The following is a 16,476-nucleotide window of genomic DNA, read 5'->3' as shown; positions in this document are numbered from 1 at the left end:
ATTTCCCAGAGGATCCTCCACACCAGCATTTCACAGGCCCACTGGAAAAAATGTCAACCTTGAACCTTTGGTAAGGTATTACATGCAAAAAGTGTGTTAGACCGTACTCATATACCAAAGTGACTACCCAAGACTGGACCTAAAGGCACCGTGCTGTCCCCTCTTTGACTTTGCAGGGATGTGACAGTTCCTAAAGCAGATGAAGGCCTCTTCACCTATGTCTTCTCCCCCTACCCCAGGTTTATTGATCTTTTGCAGCTAAAAACTAGGTTTGCAAGAAATTAGTGGACACATTAAAAACATGAACAAAATCTTATCACAGCTACACTAACCCACTTACATTTTCAAAGAGGCATTGCTAGTGAATCAAGCTTTATAACTGTGTAGCCCCCTCCTAAGTTCCAGTCCACATGTACAAGGACAATCATGATCTCAGAACGGCTTCTAAAGAGGGTGTTTATAAATCAGTGATAAATGAAATACAGTTTTCCTCTTCGGCAATTTGCTTTAGTAGGTTCAGTATGGAGGAGAACGTAGAAAAAAAATTAAAACTTTAATTCATCTCCAGGACTGTTTTAAGCATTCCCTTGTCAGGCCAAGAGACAGTTTCTACCCTGTGTTTCTGCTGAAAACATTTTTTAAAAATTATTTTGACATAATTTCTGAAAATTAAGTTATCTAGAGATGAATGAAAGGAGAGGTTGCTTTTATAGCTCCGGGGGCGGTGGGGGGGGAGTCTCCCCTGAGAGGTAGGGAAGGTATGTTGGAAGGAGTGGTATTTAAGCGGAGCCTTGACAAATGAATAGCAGTTTATGAATTAAAGAAAAGCAAAAGGGTACCCCTCCAAGGTGGGACAACAGCATGCACAAAGGGGTAGAGCGAATATTCCAGCAATTGCGGGAAATCTGGTGTAGCGGGATTATAGGAGAGACGCAGCGGGGGAGGTTTTGGAAACCTAATTCTAAAAGACCTTCTGTGCCATTCCAATGAGTTTAAAGTTCGTCCTGCAGGCTGTCAGTGAACGTTTCTTCGCATAGAAGAGTTGTGTCTATTTATAGATGTACTTTAGAAAGATCACCTTGGGAAAAACGTGCTGGAATATGAGAGACCAGTGACCGGAGTGATCCATCACACTACTATTATAAAAGTTCTGGTGAAAGAAGCTGTGGACAAGACCAGAGTCCTGGGGCCCTTCTGAGACAAAATGACAAGGTTAAGTAAATGCCTAGACATGGTGGTGAGAAGACATTGCTGAAGACAGCCCCCAGGATTTCTGGTGGCATGCATGGCACTCTCTGTGTACTGTGTGTGGTACGTGGTGCCACTGAGAGAGCTCAGGAGTGCAGAAAAGGAAGCAGGTGTGCTGGGAGTCACTAATAGACACATTTTGCCTACGCTAAACCATCAAGATGGGTTCAAAGAACAGTACAAGGAGGAAACTATTCCCACATCCTTACTGGACCTGCTATCTGCAAGTCCAAGGGTGTCCACAGTTTCTCATCTATGTTCTTGTTTGATTTTAGGGATATTCTTCTTCTGACTCCGAGTGACACCAAATACGTAAAATACCCACACCCACAGCTGCCGTTGGACCAGCAGTTATCATAAGTCATATTGAGTTTGTTGGGATATCTTCAAGTTCAACAGTGATGAGTCAGCTGGGCTCCATGTCAAAGTGCCTTGGCAAGCAGGTTGATATTCCCAAAGGCTTCCTGGTATGCCGAACCATGGCACAGATATGGAAAATGGAGAAAGATAAATCTTTGGCCCAACCTAGTCACACCTAGTTTGAGTAAATCTAGGTAAGTACAAATATGAGAAGTGTTCTTGTCTGAGTTCATGCCTGCCTTCTTCTCTACTCCGTTGTTTTGGTGAAGCCAAGATGAAGCTCACAGTGAGTAGATTTTTCCTTATGAATGTATTATCTTATGATTAAGGACCGTTAACGTTCTCAGCTAAGAGGGGTCTGCTTCTTAGGACAATTCGCCATTGTTTTAAGAAAATCTCCTTTCTTGTCATTGAATCATGGCAATTATAAGCATCTCTGTGGAGAATGATAGTTGTACTGGGAGTAGACAGTTGTCTAAATGTTGTATTTCATGCTATCTTAATGAAATTACCTTCCAGTCCTCCTGATTCAGGGCTGGTCCCAAAGCAGGCAGTCCCTAAACCCTAGAAAATGCCTGATCTTTCTCCACATTCTTGAATCCCCCCCCTTTTTTTTAAGATTTTATTTATTTATTTATTTGACAGAGAGAGAGATAGCAAGTAGGCAGAGCAGCAGGAAGGGGGGGTGGGGTGGGGAAGCAGGCTCCCCACTGAGCAGAGAGCCTGATGCAGGGCTCGATCTAGGACCCTGAGATCATGACCTGAGCCAAAGGCAGAAGCTTACCCCACAGAGACACCCAAGTGCCCCACTGAATTCCTCTTTTGACCAAAATTCCCGAGCATGTTCAGGAAAAACAACAAGCAGATTCTTGAATGAGATGGGTGAGAGACTTACTGTCACGTTCTCTGCTGTGAAATGGATCTCCAAGTATGAATGGCTTTCCTGAACCCTGACCATAGTCATTTATCCATGAAAACACCTGAAGCATGAAGCTAGTGCAGCATTTTCCCTGTGGCTCCAGATAAAAGGCTGAGAGCGTGGCAGGTAGACCACAGAATTCCACCAAAGTAACTGGTGGCACTGTGTGTCACTTATAGCAAGACACAGAGAGGCTGGAAATCCAATGGATGTCTTCATGCTTTAACATACTAAACATTATATTACAGCAGCCGCTGCTTCAGAGTGGAGTTGCAAATGTAAATGATTACCTAGAATTAAGCTCTAATAACAGCACAGTTTTAAAAAAAGGAGCTCTGAGCCCAGGTCAAATGTGGTTTCTCTCCTTGTTCTGCTGTGACAAGCCAAGATAAGCGTGACCATGTTACTTAACAACTGAAGCTTACTTCCTCATATGTGAAAGGACTGTGTTGTACTAGTAGATCTCTTAAATTTTCCCCATCTCTCACTGTTTAAGAGACTCATTTTTACCTCCTTCTTAAGCTATCAGGAGAAAAATTAAGCAAATAAAACAATTAGCTTGAATCACTAGGGCAGATCTCAGACCAGTTTGTCCCAGGCCAAGGAAATGCTAATAGGTACTCGGAATCAGGCACCTGTATAAAATCTCTGTGTTCTGATAACTAATGTCATGTACCCAGTGACAAATGACTAATCCAGGTACCCTAGGACAGTGCCTGACTTCCTTTCTGCCAACCACACTCGACAGCCAGAACTTTCCACCCTCAGTCCCTCAGTAGCAGCCAGGCTGCTTACTGATCCGTTGCTTAATTTTTTTTTTTTTATATATAAGAAGAGTATTTTTTTTTACTAGGAGGTCTGTGAAGGAAGGAAAGTATTCCAGATCAAATAAGAAAAGTAAATCATTTTCTGACATAGTTCTCAGAACCTATATCCATTTGCATATCGTGTATGTTATTCATTATCAAATGTGTTTTTCAATATGCTGTTTTTTCATAAAAAATGAAATATTTCAAAATGCATAGTTTTTTCATAAGAAAAACTTTTATAAGAAATTTTAATTTATTAAATTTAATTTTTAATTTTATTAAAATTAAATTTAATTTTAAATCTTAAATTCTTAATTAATTTAATTTTCTTATATATTTATTATAATATATAACTATATAATATATATTACTATATATTATATATTATATAATTTATAATATATAATATATATTTTATGCATATATTATATATAATATAAATATGTATTATATAATTATAATATATAAATATATAATATATAAATTATATATAACATACCTAAATATTTATAATAAATATATTTATATTTATAATCATATTTTAAAATATATAACATATAATATAATATATAATAAAATATAAGAATATTTATAATAAATAATAAATAAATATAATAAATATATGAATAAATATATAAATGAATATATAATTTATATATTATATATATTTTATAATTTATATATAATGTACATATAATTTATAATAATATAACACTATATATTATATATTATAATAATATTATTATTACATATATTTTCATAAGAACTACATTAATACTTTTAAAACTATACACCACAATAACCTGATTGCTACAAGTAATCAAACTACAATCTTACATTCTTTAAAACTTTCTATGGCTGAAAAGAATACAAAGGTCAAAGAAGAAAAGACAGACCACTCAACAGTGTGGTAAAATTAGTATTTTTTGTAAGCTTGGGTAAAGAAAAAAAGAGGGCATTTTTTTTGCCATGTGATAGTAGACCAATATTACTTATGATTTTTAGATTGTCTTCGCTGGACTTCTTGGAGTCTTTCTGACCCCAGCCCTTGCTTCCACTGTAAGTATTAAACTTATTTTTTTATAAATTTTTTAAAGATTTTATTTCCTTATGTGAGAGAGTGTGCAACGCGAGAGACAGAGAGACCATGAGAGAGTCAGCATTAGCAGAGTGGGGAGGGGCAAAAGGAGGGAGAGAAGCAAACTCCCCACTGAGCAGGGAATACTTGGGGTTCAATCCCAGGACCCCAAGACCATGACCTAAACAGAAGGCAGAGAGTTAACCAACTAAGCCACCCAGGTGCTCCAGTATTAAACTTTTTGAAGTGTATTACTAAAGTGCATTTGCAAAGAAACATGGTATTAAATCACTGTCAATTTCTTATAAATTTTAGGACATCAACATTGGCGGTAACAGCAACAGTGGTATAAGTGGGCAGCAGTCAGTGAGTGTCAACAATGAGCATAATGTGGCCAATGTGGACAATAACAACGGATGGGACTCCTGGAATGCCCTCTGGGACTATAATACTGTAGGTAGCCAACATACAATTTACATTCTTTACAAATATGTTTCTTTTTTAACAACAACAAAAATGTCTGCTAACCATAAAAGAATTAAAAATAATTTCTATTTTTTTAAAGATTTTATTTATTTGACAGAGAGATAACAAGAGAGGGAACACAAGCAGAGGGAGTGAGAGAAGGAGAGGCAGGCCCCCTGCAGAGCAGGGAGCCCGATGCGGGGCTAGAACCCAGAGCTCTGGGATCATGACCTGAGCAGAAGGCAGACACCTAACTGACTGAGCCACCCAGGCACCCCTACATAAAGTAATTTCTTTATCATAAGTAACATGGTTACTTATGATACTTAAATCATAAGTAACATTTGTCTGCACATAAGCATAGAGTTGTAGGTCAAAGTGCTTATTTTGGTCACCGAGCTTCACTCCCTAGATGTAAACCCTATTAATGTTTCCCACAAACAGTCAAAATTCAGACCAAGGAAAAGTAATTAGGATCTACTATGTCCAAGGATTGCGGGGCTGTTAGACAAATATGAACATCCTTCTGCCTTCCCTGAAGATACCCTCTGTAATGAGGAGAGACCTGCATGATATCACTATTGCCTATTTCAGTCCATATTCAATTTGCTTCTAAAAAGACATAAATGGATATTTCATTACAGGAAATGTAAATGACAATATTAATCAGTAAAAGAAGCAAAAAACCAAAACCAAACCAAAATAACACTTGGCTCTGGTTAGAAGACCCAATTCTGCAATTACTAGCTTTTTATTTAACAAACTTTGTACTTTGTAAAAAGGCAACTCTTTATCATCTTAGTTTTATCGTGTGATCAACTAGAAAACCAATCCCTGTCTGACCTGTCTCCTTGAAATGGTATGAAGATCATGTGAGATTAAAATGTGATAGCAATTTCAAGTTTATTTCAGCAAAGCAGACATGTGCAGGGGGACTCCATGCTAGAACCTGAAGATAAAGCAACGAGTTAGACTCTGGGTCTCTGCCCTCAAGAAGATTGTATTCCAGGCTTACAAATGTTAACAACAAAAATGATTGCAAAACTGGGCCAGACCCGGTGCTCTGATCTGAGTTCATCATAATCTTGGAGTTCCATTTCCCTCTGCTGGTCAAACTGATTTTTGTAAGAAAAGCTCCTTGGGGAACCTACTTCTTACTATCTACCGTCTTCTCTATTAGGACCTTGCTGCAGTCAGACTCTTTGGCAAGAAGAAATGCATTGTGCATAGAATGAACAAGGACGCCATGCCCTCTCTTCAAACTCTTGATAAATTGGTGAAGGAAAAGAAGGTATAAATAAAAGACTTTTTAATTTGGCTCAAGGGAGGTCAGTAAATAATGAGGTCACAGTCATTTCCTCTTGACCACAGTACATTGTCATGTGCAGCACAAAAAGGGAAGAGGAACTGGTAATTGCCTAAGACAAAGGAGCGGCCAGCCCTCAATGCTGTGGCTCACACCTGCCTTTTCTGTTAGAGGAGTAAAGTTCTGCTCAAGCCAATGGCAGCTGTCTACACTTCCCCAAGTACATTTTTCCCACAAGCGTTGGGTTGGGATTATTATATTTAGAAATGAAAATAGTGGATACCCAGTTACGTTGGAGTTTCAGATAAACGATGGATGGTTTTTTAACTTAAGTATGTCCTATGCAATATTTAGGACAAAATGATTTATCTAAAATTCAAACATAAGTGAGTGTCCTATATTTTATCTGCCAACCTTAGTGAAGTAGGGAGAGAAGACCCATTGCTCTTTAAAATGTTTGCCTGAGTTCATGTTTCTATAACTGAAAAACAGTCACCTTTCATTGACCAGGTAGAGAAAATAAACAGCATTCTCAGAAACTGATTATCATACAGCTCCATCCAAGAAATATAAAGTGACCCAATGAGGTCCAAGCTTCAGAATAAATTTAACCTCAGACTTCTGCTTTTATGAGAAGCTGAGGTTGCACATCAGCGAAATCTTTTGGAACATAGAAATTCTGAGATATACAGGGTGGGTGCTGATTATGAAAAAAACTAGCCGGCAATACCGCCTGCAGACCTGGTACCCAACCCTCATTCAACAAACCACTGGGCTGGGCGTTCATTCTCTCTCTTCCTTTCCACACTCAGCTTCAGGGTGAAGGACCAGGAGGACCTCCTCCCAAGGGCCTGAGGTACTCTGTCAACCCGGAAAAAGTCAACGACCTGAGCAAGTTAGGAAAACCCATTGCTAGCATGTGCAGGGGGATTCCAACATACATGGCTGAGGAGATCAAAGGTGAGTAGCCTTTCAGGAGTACACTCCAAGGTATTGCTGCTGGGATTGTCAGACTACTCTTGGGCATGTCCATAGAAGACACCGACCACTCAGCACTTGCTTCGTGCTTTCCGTGTGTTAAATTAGGAGCTCCTGCCGGCAGTCTTACCTGATAAGTTATTATTATTCTCACTTTCTGGATGAGGAAACTGAGGCACAGGGAGAGGTCACAGGTCTCTTGTCTGGGTCAGTCCCAAGCATTCTGGCGTTGGATTCTGTGCTCTTTGCCACTGGGAAGTAAATACTGCCTTTCAAGAGTGGATCTGGAGTTACTGCAAGATATATTTAAAGGAAGGCCTGAATTGCTAAAGAAAAAGAAAATGCCAATAGAATGTACTGACTCTTTACAGCTCACTTAATTTCTGCACCTTCAAAGAATGACTTGCAGAAAAACAAAGTATCCACCTACCTAATATAACAGCAACTTTCCAGATCTCTGAATTGATTGATTAAATCTAGATAAATAGCTAGACAGGTGATAGAGGTAGGTTGATCTTGAAATTAGTACATAGCTAGCTTGGAAACTGTCACACACACACACACACACACACACACACACACACACACACACGAGTCCTTGAAAAGATACTGATAACAGTTTCTTCTTTTCTTTTTAATAGGGGCCAGCCTGTTCTTTTATGGAAGTCGTTGTTACGATGTTAATGTATTGTTGCTTCTCAACTTTTCCTACTGTGGAGAAGTAATTGAGAGTTAAAGAAAAAAAAAAAAGTCACTTGGAGTTTAGTCATCAGAAGAGTCAATGCAAAAAATGCGGGTTCTGATGATTTTTTTCATGTCATTCTGAAATGTTTTCTGCTGATTATGTTTGGCCTCTTCAAGTTTCAATAAACCTACTTAGCACTAAATTCCTTATGATTCCTGTTTGGAACACACAGGCTCAAAAGTGCAACATGATGGTGGGAAGCTGTTGGGGTGCATGGGACCCAATGGTTAGCTTATATTCAGGGCTTGTCCCTTATAAAGAAGCCCTTCAGATGCTTTGGATACTACTAACCACAGTTCTGGGCATGGATCCAAGACAATCCCACTGATCTGAAGCCAGATCCACAGCTGATGTGCACAGTAATCTTTCAGATCAGCAAGGGCAGAAATCCGCTCAAACCAGCTTTCACCAGGAGGGGTGGGGGGTTACTGCAAGGTTATTGGAGTGTCTAAAATAATCTTAGGGCAAGAAAATCAAAGAGACTGGAACCAAGAAGTATATTGAGATCAAGACCCAAGTCTCCCTTCTCTCTCCCTGAAGCCACTTCTTAGTTCTTCTCTGTTCCTCTTTAAATTCTGCTTCTCTCTTCTTTCCATCTTGCAGATGGCTCTGTCATGGTGGAAGAGGGTTGAACCAAAATATTAGCCTCAACTCCCATGTTTATATGCCTTTCTCCCTCAAGAGGTAATGGCCCAATTCCAATTTTCCCTGACTCTGTTTGGTTCAAGGAATCACAGTTGACCAGGGAAGTGGAGTCACCTGGTGAAGGTGCAGCAATGGGGTCTTCGCTGAAGAAGAAAGAGCTCAGAAAAAATAGAGACCCCAAATGTTGTGTGTGACAATATGAAACTCAGTTCATTTTTGTTAATGCTCCCCATACATATTTTTTTAGTCCTGATGCCATAAGAGGATATCTAATCCATGCTAATGTCTTCAGATGGGATACCCTAAAGAACCATAAGAACAAAAGACATTGATTCCACCATTCGGAAAAAATGCAATATTTACCAGGCCTTCTTGGGAAGCAATTATAATAATTTTCTTTATGCTGAGGCAATTTAATTGCTATTCACATGACAGGTACTACCAGAGCAGTAAAATTTCCAAAATACCCTGAAGCCATGAAATGTGGAAACCCATCAAAGATCAAGGTCTTACATACTGCCCTGTCACTGGCAGTGTGAAAGAAAGAAACATGTGATTCACAAGCTGGATACAATGTCATATAACTGACTTTTGGGAACTGATGAATCCCATGTTTCTTAGAAGAATTGTCTAGTCACTGTTTCAGGATAAGAAATTAAACTCACTAGGAAGATATAAAAATTCTAGGTTATATACACCTATCAAAATATATTGTGCAGTCAGTTAAACATCTACCTTCAGCTCAGATCATGATCCCTGGTCCCTGGGATCTAGGACCGTATTGGGCTCCCTGCTCAGTGGGGAGTCTGCTTCTCTCCCTTCCTCTGTCCCTTCCCTGGACTCATTCTCTCTCTCTCTCTCTCTCTCTCTCTCTCCATCTCATAAATAAATAAGCTCTTCATGGACATTTCCTTTTGTATACACTAGGACATTTTCATATATATATATATATATATATACACATATAGGAAAAATTATAAAAATTATAGTAGAATTTAACAATCTCACTGTCCTAGTTAAAGATTTTGACACATCTTTCAATAACTTATAGATGAAGCAGCTAAGAATATAAAAACATTTAACACAACTAACTAGCTTATTTTAATGAACATATGTAGAACATTTCAGAATGCATATTACTCTTGGGAATGTATTGGACATTTACAAATATTGATCACATGTTAATGCACAAATCAGGTCTCAAAAAATTTCAAATGATTGGCATCATAAAGAACACATTTTTCGGGTTGCTGGGGGGAGGGGGGTTGGGGGGGTGAGGTTATGGACATTGGGGAGGGTATGTGCTATGGTGAGTGCTGTGAAGTATGTAAACCTGGTGATTCACAGACCTGTACCCCTGGGGATAAAAATATATTACATGTTTATTAAAAATAAAATTAAATAAAAATGTATAGATTAAAAATGTGAACATTTAAATAAAGGAAAAATCTGTGTAAAAAAAAAGAACACATTTTTCTGCCTTCAAGCTAAGTAAGAGAACAAATATTCCCTTCTAAATAAAACAACGTAGCTACATTTGTTTTGAAATTAGGCAGTATATTTCTAAGTAACACATGAGTCAAAGAAGAATTCATGATGAAAGTGGGATGCATTTAAAACTGGGCAATAATGAAAGCACTACATTTCAAAACATCATGAGTGGCAGCTATAGCAATGGATAGAGGAAGATTTATAGTCTGAATGTTCATTTCATAAAAGAAGGTTGAAAATTGAGTCAAAAAATTCAACTTTAAAAATGAGGGAAAAGCATAAAATATCAAAAATAAATGGGGGGAGAAATAATATTGACAATATCAGAAGTTAATAAGATAGGGAAAACAATATACAAAAAATATTTGTTGTGGCACCTGGGTGGCTCAGTGGGTTAAGCCTCTGCCTTTGGCTCAGGTCATGATCTCAGGGTCCTGGGATTGAGCCCGGCATTGGGCTCTCTGCTCAGCAGGGAGCTTGCTTCCCCCTCTCTCTCTGCCTGCCTCTCTGTCTACTTGTGATCTCTCTCTCACTGTCAAATAAATAAATAAACGCTTTAAAAAATAAATATTTGTTGAGTAAGACTCAACAAGTCAAAACGTAGTTCTTTGGGAAGGCATAAAATTGACAAACTTTAAGTAGAAATGACCAGAAATCCAAAAAGAAACAAGTAGAATGAATCTACAAAATAAAACAAAAAAACAAATGAATAAGCAAACAAAAAGCAGGATTGGATCTATAACTATGAGAACAAAATGATGGATGCCAGAGGGGAGGTGGCTGGGGATTGGGCAACATGGGAGCAGGGGATTGAGAGGTACTGGCTTCTGGTTATGGAATGAAGAAGTCACAGGAATAAAAGGCACAGTGTAAGGAAGACAGTCAGTGATATTGTAGTAACACTACAACAGAATAGATTAAGTAGCTGCACCTGTGAACAAAGCTTAATAACAAAGAGTAATGTACAAACTTGTCAAATCACTATGTGAGGCACCTAATGTAACATCATGTAACATCCACTACAAATTTTTAATTATTTTTTTAAGATAAAACACAAGCAATGCTAGAAGCAAACAGACAAGAAGATACTAAGCCATGGAAGCCACAGATACTGAGATGTTAATAAAATGAAGTTGTGAACAACTCTTTACCAATAAATTTGAAAGTGTAAGTGAACTGAATTTCTAAAGAAAGAACCTACCAAAGCTCACTCGATAAGAAATACAGAGACTGAATCATTCTATAACCAGTAATGGAGATAGTTCAGAAGTTTAAAAACTTTACACAAGAAAATTCCAGGCCAAGGTGGTTTTTATACTGAGATTTAACAAAACTTGAAAATACAGATTCTAATGTTATAAAACTATTCAAATGTATAGGTGGATGTTGGCGGGGGCAGTGGCAGTGGGGAGTCCTCTCCAACTCATTTTATGAGAATACTATTAAATTGATTCCAAAACTCGACAGGGATCGTATAAGAAAAGAAAAGTACAGGACAATCTTTGTTATGAATATTGATGCAAAAATGTCTTAACAAAATTATAGCAAATCCATTGAGCAAAGTGTAGAAAAGATTGACTGTAACATGACCATGTTGGATTTTTCTAGTAATGCAAATTGGTTTGATATTAGGAATTTAATCATGTACTGTGCCAGATTGAAAGATTAAAAGACAACAGTCTTATGATGTATCTCAACAGTAGCAATATTCCATAGTAAAGTTAAATATTCATTCATAATAAACAAGTAGTTCTCAGAAGATCTGGAATCAAAAGAAACTTTATTAATTAAGATTATCTAAAAAGAACTAGTGTAAGTATCATGAAAAACAATGGAAACATGCCTCTTAAGACAAAAATAAGACAAATGTCTGTCATCAAAACTCCTAGAAACACTACACTGAAAGATAGTAAAGTAAAAAAAAAAAATTGAAATATAAAGATTTGAAAGGGAGGAAGGAAGAAAAATCTACCATTATGCCCACATGACATAGTTTTCTGTGTAAAAATACAAAAAAATCTGCAGATAATTCATAGGAGTCAAAGCATTTAGAAAGATTCCCTGTAGGAACTTTAAACCAGTCAGTTAAGTGTCCAACTCTTGATTTCAGCTCAGGTCATGATCTCAGGGTCATGGGATGGAGCCCCACATCCATCTCCATGCCCAACTTAAGATTCTCTCTCTCCTTTTCCCTCTACCTTCTCCCCTGCTCGCTCTCTCAAAAGAAAGAAAGAAATTCCTGCTTTTAAAAAATGGCTTTCAAGTATAAACTGCCTTTCTATATATCAGCAGCAAACATAGAAATTTGATTTTGAAATAGCATTTGTAACAGCAGCAAAATATACAACATTACTTGGAAAAATCAATTTAATTAACAATATTTCTTAAATAACTTCTACAGGCATAGCACTATTGCACACACTTGAAATCCAATACAAATGCAAAGATCCTTGCCTCAGGTGGCTAATATTTTAGTTAGAGGACACAGGTATCAAGGATAAATACAATTAACACACAAAAGAACAAATATATAAAGGAAGAGTAGGACATTTGGTAGAATAGTATTACGTAGTATAATACAGTTGGATGGAAAAATCATAAATACCGAGGGGAAAATGCAGAGCAAGTTAAGGGAATCAAGAATGCCAGGAGGAAATAGACAGTTTGCAATTTTGAATAGGTATGTAGGCTAGACATCATTGAAAGGTGATATTGAGGGCCTCCTGGGTGGCTCAGTCGGTTAAAGCCTCTGTCTTCGGCTCAGGTCATGATCTCAGGGTCCTGGGATCGAGCTCCACATCGGGCTCTCTGCTCCTCAAGGAGCCCGCTTCCTCTCTCTGCCTACCTCTCTGCCTACTTGTGATCTCTGTCAAATAAATAAATAAAATATTAAAAAAAAAAAGAAAAGAAAGGTGATATTGAAAGACAAAAGGAGATTAAGTAGTTAGCCACACTAGTAGTTCTGGGTGAAAAGCATTACAGGCAAAGGAAAGAGTGTACAACCTAAGCCAGAAGTGTGCCTAGCACATTAAAAGCACAGTATGGAAGTCAGTGTGGCTAAAGGAGAATGAACAAAACAGAGCAGAGGAGATGAGGGCGATGAGTTAAGAGAGGGACAGATCATGAGCAGCCTTTTGGCCATTGTGAGAAATTCAGGTATTATCCTGGATGAAATAGGGAGACGCAGCAGGAATTTGAGGCAAGACGGGATACACTCTTACCAAGTAATATGTTAAACAAAAGATATGCTAGACTTCTCTGGGAACTTTCTTGAGAGACATTAAGGTAGACTAAGTAAGTGCCAAGAGACCACAGCCATGAATCAGAGGACTTGTTTTTATAAGGAAGTCAGCTCTCCCTCAATCTATAGATTCAGTGTGATTCAAAACAAATTCTCAGCAGGCCAAGAGTGTGTGTGGTACATGATGGGCTAAATTTAGAATATGCTTGCAAAATCAGGAGTCCCTGATGTTTCTATACATATTATGAGTAGAGACACGGACTGCTCTTTGCTCTCAATTATTTTTGTAGGGATGTTTGTATAACAAACAGCCTTGGAGAGGAGGCGGATGGCATAGAGGACCATAGGGGAAGGGAGGGAAATCCAAAGGGGGAGAAATCAGAGAGGGAGATGAAACACGAGAGACTATGGGCCCCAAGAAACAATCTGGGGGTTTCAGAAGGGATGGGGTGGGGGGAGGGTGGTAACAGGGTGATGGGTATTAAGGAGAGCACCTGCTGTGATGAGCACAGGGTGTTATACTTAACCAATGAATCGTTGAACACAGCATCAAGGACTAATTATGTACTATACAGTGGGTAACTAAACACAATAAAAAAAAAGAAAATCCAAAAAAATTTTTTTAATAAATAAGACACTCTTTCAAGAAAAAAAAAGAAGTCTTTTATAAGAACTGTTACTTACTTTCTGCCTTCATCTTTTGTGAGTACAGAAAGAAGCATCTGATCTCTCAATCTCCTTGTATTATTTATTGCTCTATAATAAACTACATCAAAAGTTATAGTGGAAAAAAAAAAGAACAGTAACTTCAGGACTACAGATGGAAGGAAGGATTTCCTAAACTTTGCAGAAAAAGCTCTAGCCATAAAGTAAAAATAGTGATAAATTTCTCTGCATTAAAAGAATTACACTACTGGATATTTACCCCAAAGATACAAACGTAGTGATCCAAAGGGGTATGTACACTCCAGTGTTTATAGCAGCAATGTCCATGATAGCCAAACTATAGAAAGAGCCTAGATGTCCATCAGCAGATGAATGGATCAAGAAGATGTGGTATATACATATAATGGAATATTATGCAGCCATCAAAAAGCAGAACACTTGCCATTTTTAACAACATGGGTGGAACTAGAGGGTATTATGTTAAGCAAAATAAGTCAATCAGAGAAAGACAATTATCATATGATCTTCCTGATATGAGGAATTTGAAAAACAAGACAGAGAACCGTAGGGGAAGGGAGGGAAAAATGAAACAAGATGAAACCAGAGAGGGAGACAAACCATAAGAGACTCTTAATCTCAGGAAACAAACTGAGGGTTGTTGGATGGGGAGGGGAGTGGGAGGGATCGGTTGCTGGGTGATGGACATTGGGGAGGGTATGTACTAATGGTGAGCCCTGTGAATTATGTAAGACTGATGAATCACAGACCTGTACCCCTGAAACAAAAAATACATCATATGTTAATTTAAAAAATAAAATAAAATAAAATTTGGCATATTTCAGCGTAAAAAAAAAAAAAAAAGTCTTTTTATCCAGTCACCAAAAATAGAGCAAAAAGGCAAGCCGCAAACTAGAAGAGATATTTGCAACACAAAAACTGGATAAAAAAGTAATACAGAAATTATGTAAAGAGCTCCTACATACCAACAAGAAAAAAATGAATAAGTAATAGAAAAATGGACACAAATATGTTTCTTGAAGAAGAGGAACCCCGAATGGTGAACCTAGATATGAAGGGCTATTACCTTCATTCTAATAAGGAAAATGCATATTAAAACCACAGTGACAGATCATTTTATTCCCAACCTATTGGCAACTGTAAAAGTCTAATATTGGGAGCTGGAGAGGATGCAGAGTAACAGTACGTGGCCATGAATTAGTAACACGAGTTGGTAAGACTGCCTTGGAAAACAACTGGGCATTGTCTAATAACCTGCAGATGTGAACTTCCTATGGCACAACACTACCGCTGGATATATATCCTAGAGAAATTCTTGCATATGGACATCCAGAAACATGTCACAAGAGTGTTCAAAGCAGCAGAGCTTGGAACAGCAAAAAACTAGAAACCATCCGAATGTTTGGCAGCAGAAGAGCAGATAAATAAATTGTGATCCGTTTACTTGGTAGAATACCAAACATCACAAAGAGAAAACAAAATTAATCAGAGCCAAACATAACAACATGGATGACTCCAGGGAAAACAATGTTCGGCCAACAAAAGGAATCGCAGAAGACAACGTATTGTATTTATATAAAGTTGAAACATACACAAAACTAAACAACGCATGCATTTTATTCTGGAAACACCTTCAAATGTGGTAAACTATGACTAAAAGCGAGGGAACGATAACACAGAGTTCGGTGTAATTGTGCACCCCCGAGAGGGAAAGAAGGGTTCATGGAGGGCGGATGGAAGGCTTCCAAGGTTGCGGCGAGGTCGTCCCTCTGCCTCAAACTAGACTGAGGGGAGGAGTGTTCATGGCTATGGGCGAGGTCATTATTCTTTATACTCAGCCTACATTTTTAAATAGTCTCATGCACTAACTCAATACTTAATGACAATTTTTAAAAGTTAAAAGCACGAAAAGTAAGATAATTTTTGAAGACCATAAGAGGATAGACCAGTGTGGATGGAAAGACACTGCCCTTTCATTCCGACATAAAGCAGAGGCCTCTCATCTCTTGATCAGCTCTGAGCCTTGTGGTTCCAAACACGCAGCCTTTGACCCGTGTCCCCAGAAGAGTAAGTGAAAACGAGCTCATTCAGCACCAGGATGCCGAGAGGTCTGCAGAGCGAAGCCGCTGTTCCTGAGGTGCACTGCAGCCAAGTCTGTTCTCTGCCAGGCTCTAAATCAGAGCATGGAAGCCTGCAGTGTGCTTTCCCATGTGCACTTTGTTTGGCCTCAATGATGCCTGAGGAAGTCACACCAAACCGAGCCTTGCCCAGTGTGCTTCGTGCCACGGGGGTCAGAAGATGTGCAGGGAGCATACAGAGCTGGCCTGCAGGGTCATCAGAAGTTTTGGTGACTTCATAACCCCCAGAGGCACCACAGAGGAGCAGATAATATCCTTGACTATTGGGGCACCTGGGTGGCTCAGTGGGTTAAAGCCTCTGCCTTCGGTTCAGGTCGGGATCTCAGGGTCCTGGGATCAAGTCCTGCATAGGGCCCTCTGCTCAGCGGG

At 38.5% G+C, this 16,476-nt stretch overlaps 1 protein-coding gene across 1 annotated transcript; it reads left to right on the top strand.

Moving 5' to 3' along the window:
• The first annotated feature begins 1,827 nt into the window (after nucleotides 1-1,827).
• Nucleotides 1,828-7,902, top strand: GKN1 (gastrokine 1). The gene is made up of 6 exons (XM_032873605.1): nucleotides 1,828-1,894; nucleotides 4,342-4,395; nucleotides 4,730-4,867; nucleotides 6,060-6,170; nucleotides 6,998-7,145; nucleotides 7,805-7,902. Exons 1-6 carry the CDS (start codon nucleotides 1,883-1,885, stop codon nucleotides 7,897-7,899), a joined length of 558 nt encoding a protein of 185 aa, XP_032729496.1. The 5' UTR covers nucleotides 1,828-1,882; the 3' UTR covers nucleotides 7,900-7,902.
• Nucleotides 7,903-16,476: the final 8,574 nt, after the last annotated feature.

This window comes from Lontra canadensis, unplaced genomic scaffold (genome assembly GCF_010015895.1).
Source record: "Lontra canadensis isolate GAN:19392208 unplaced genomic scaffold, GSC_riverotter_1.0 scaffold50, whole genome shotgun sequence".
Classification (NCBI taxonomy): domain Eukaryota; kingdom Metazoa; phylum Chordata; class Mammalia; order Carnivora; family Mustelidae; genus Lontra; species Lontra canadensis.
This window is presented reverse-complemented; position numbering and strand designations above follow the sequence as displayed.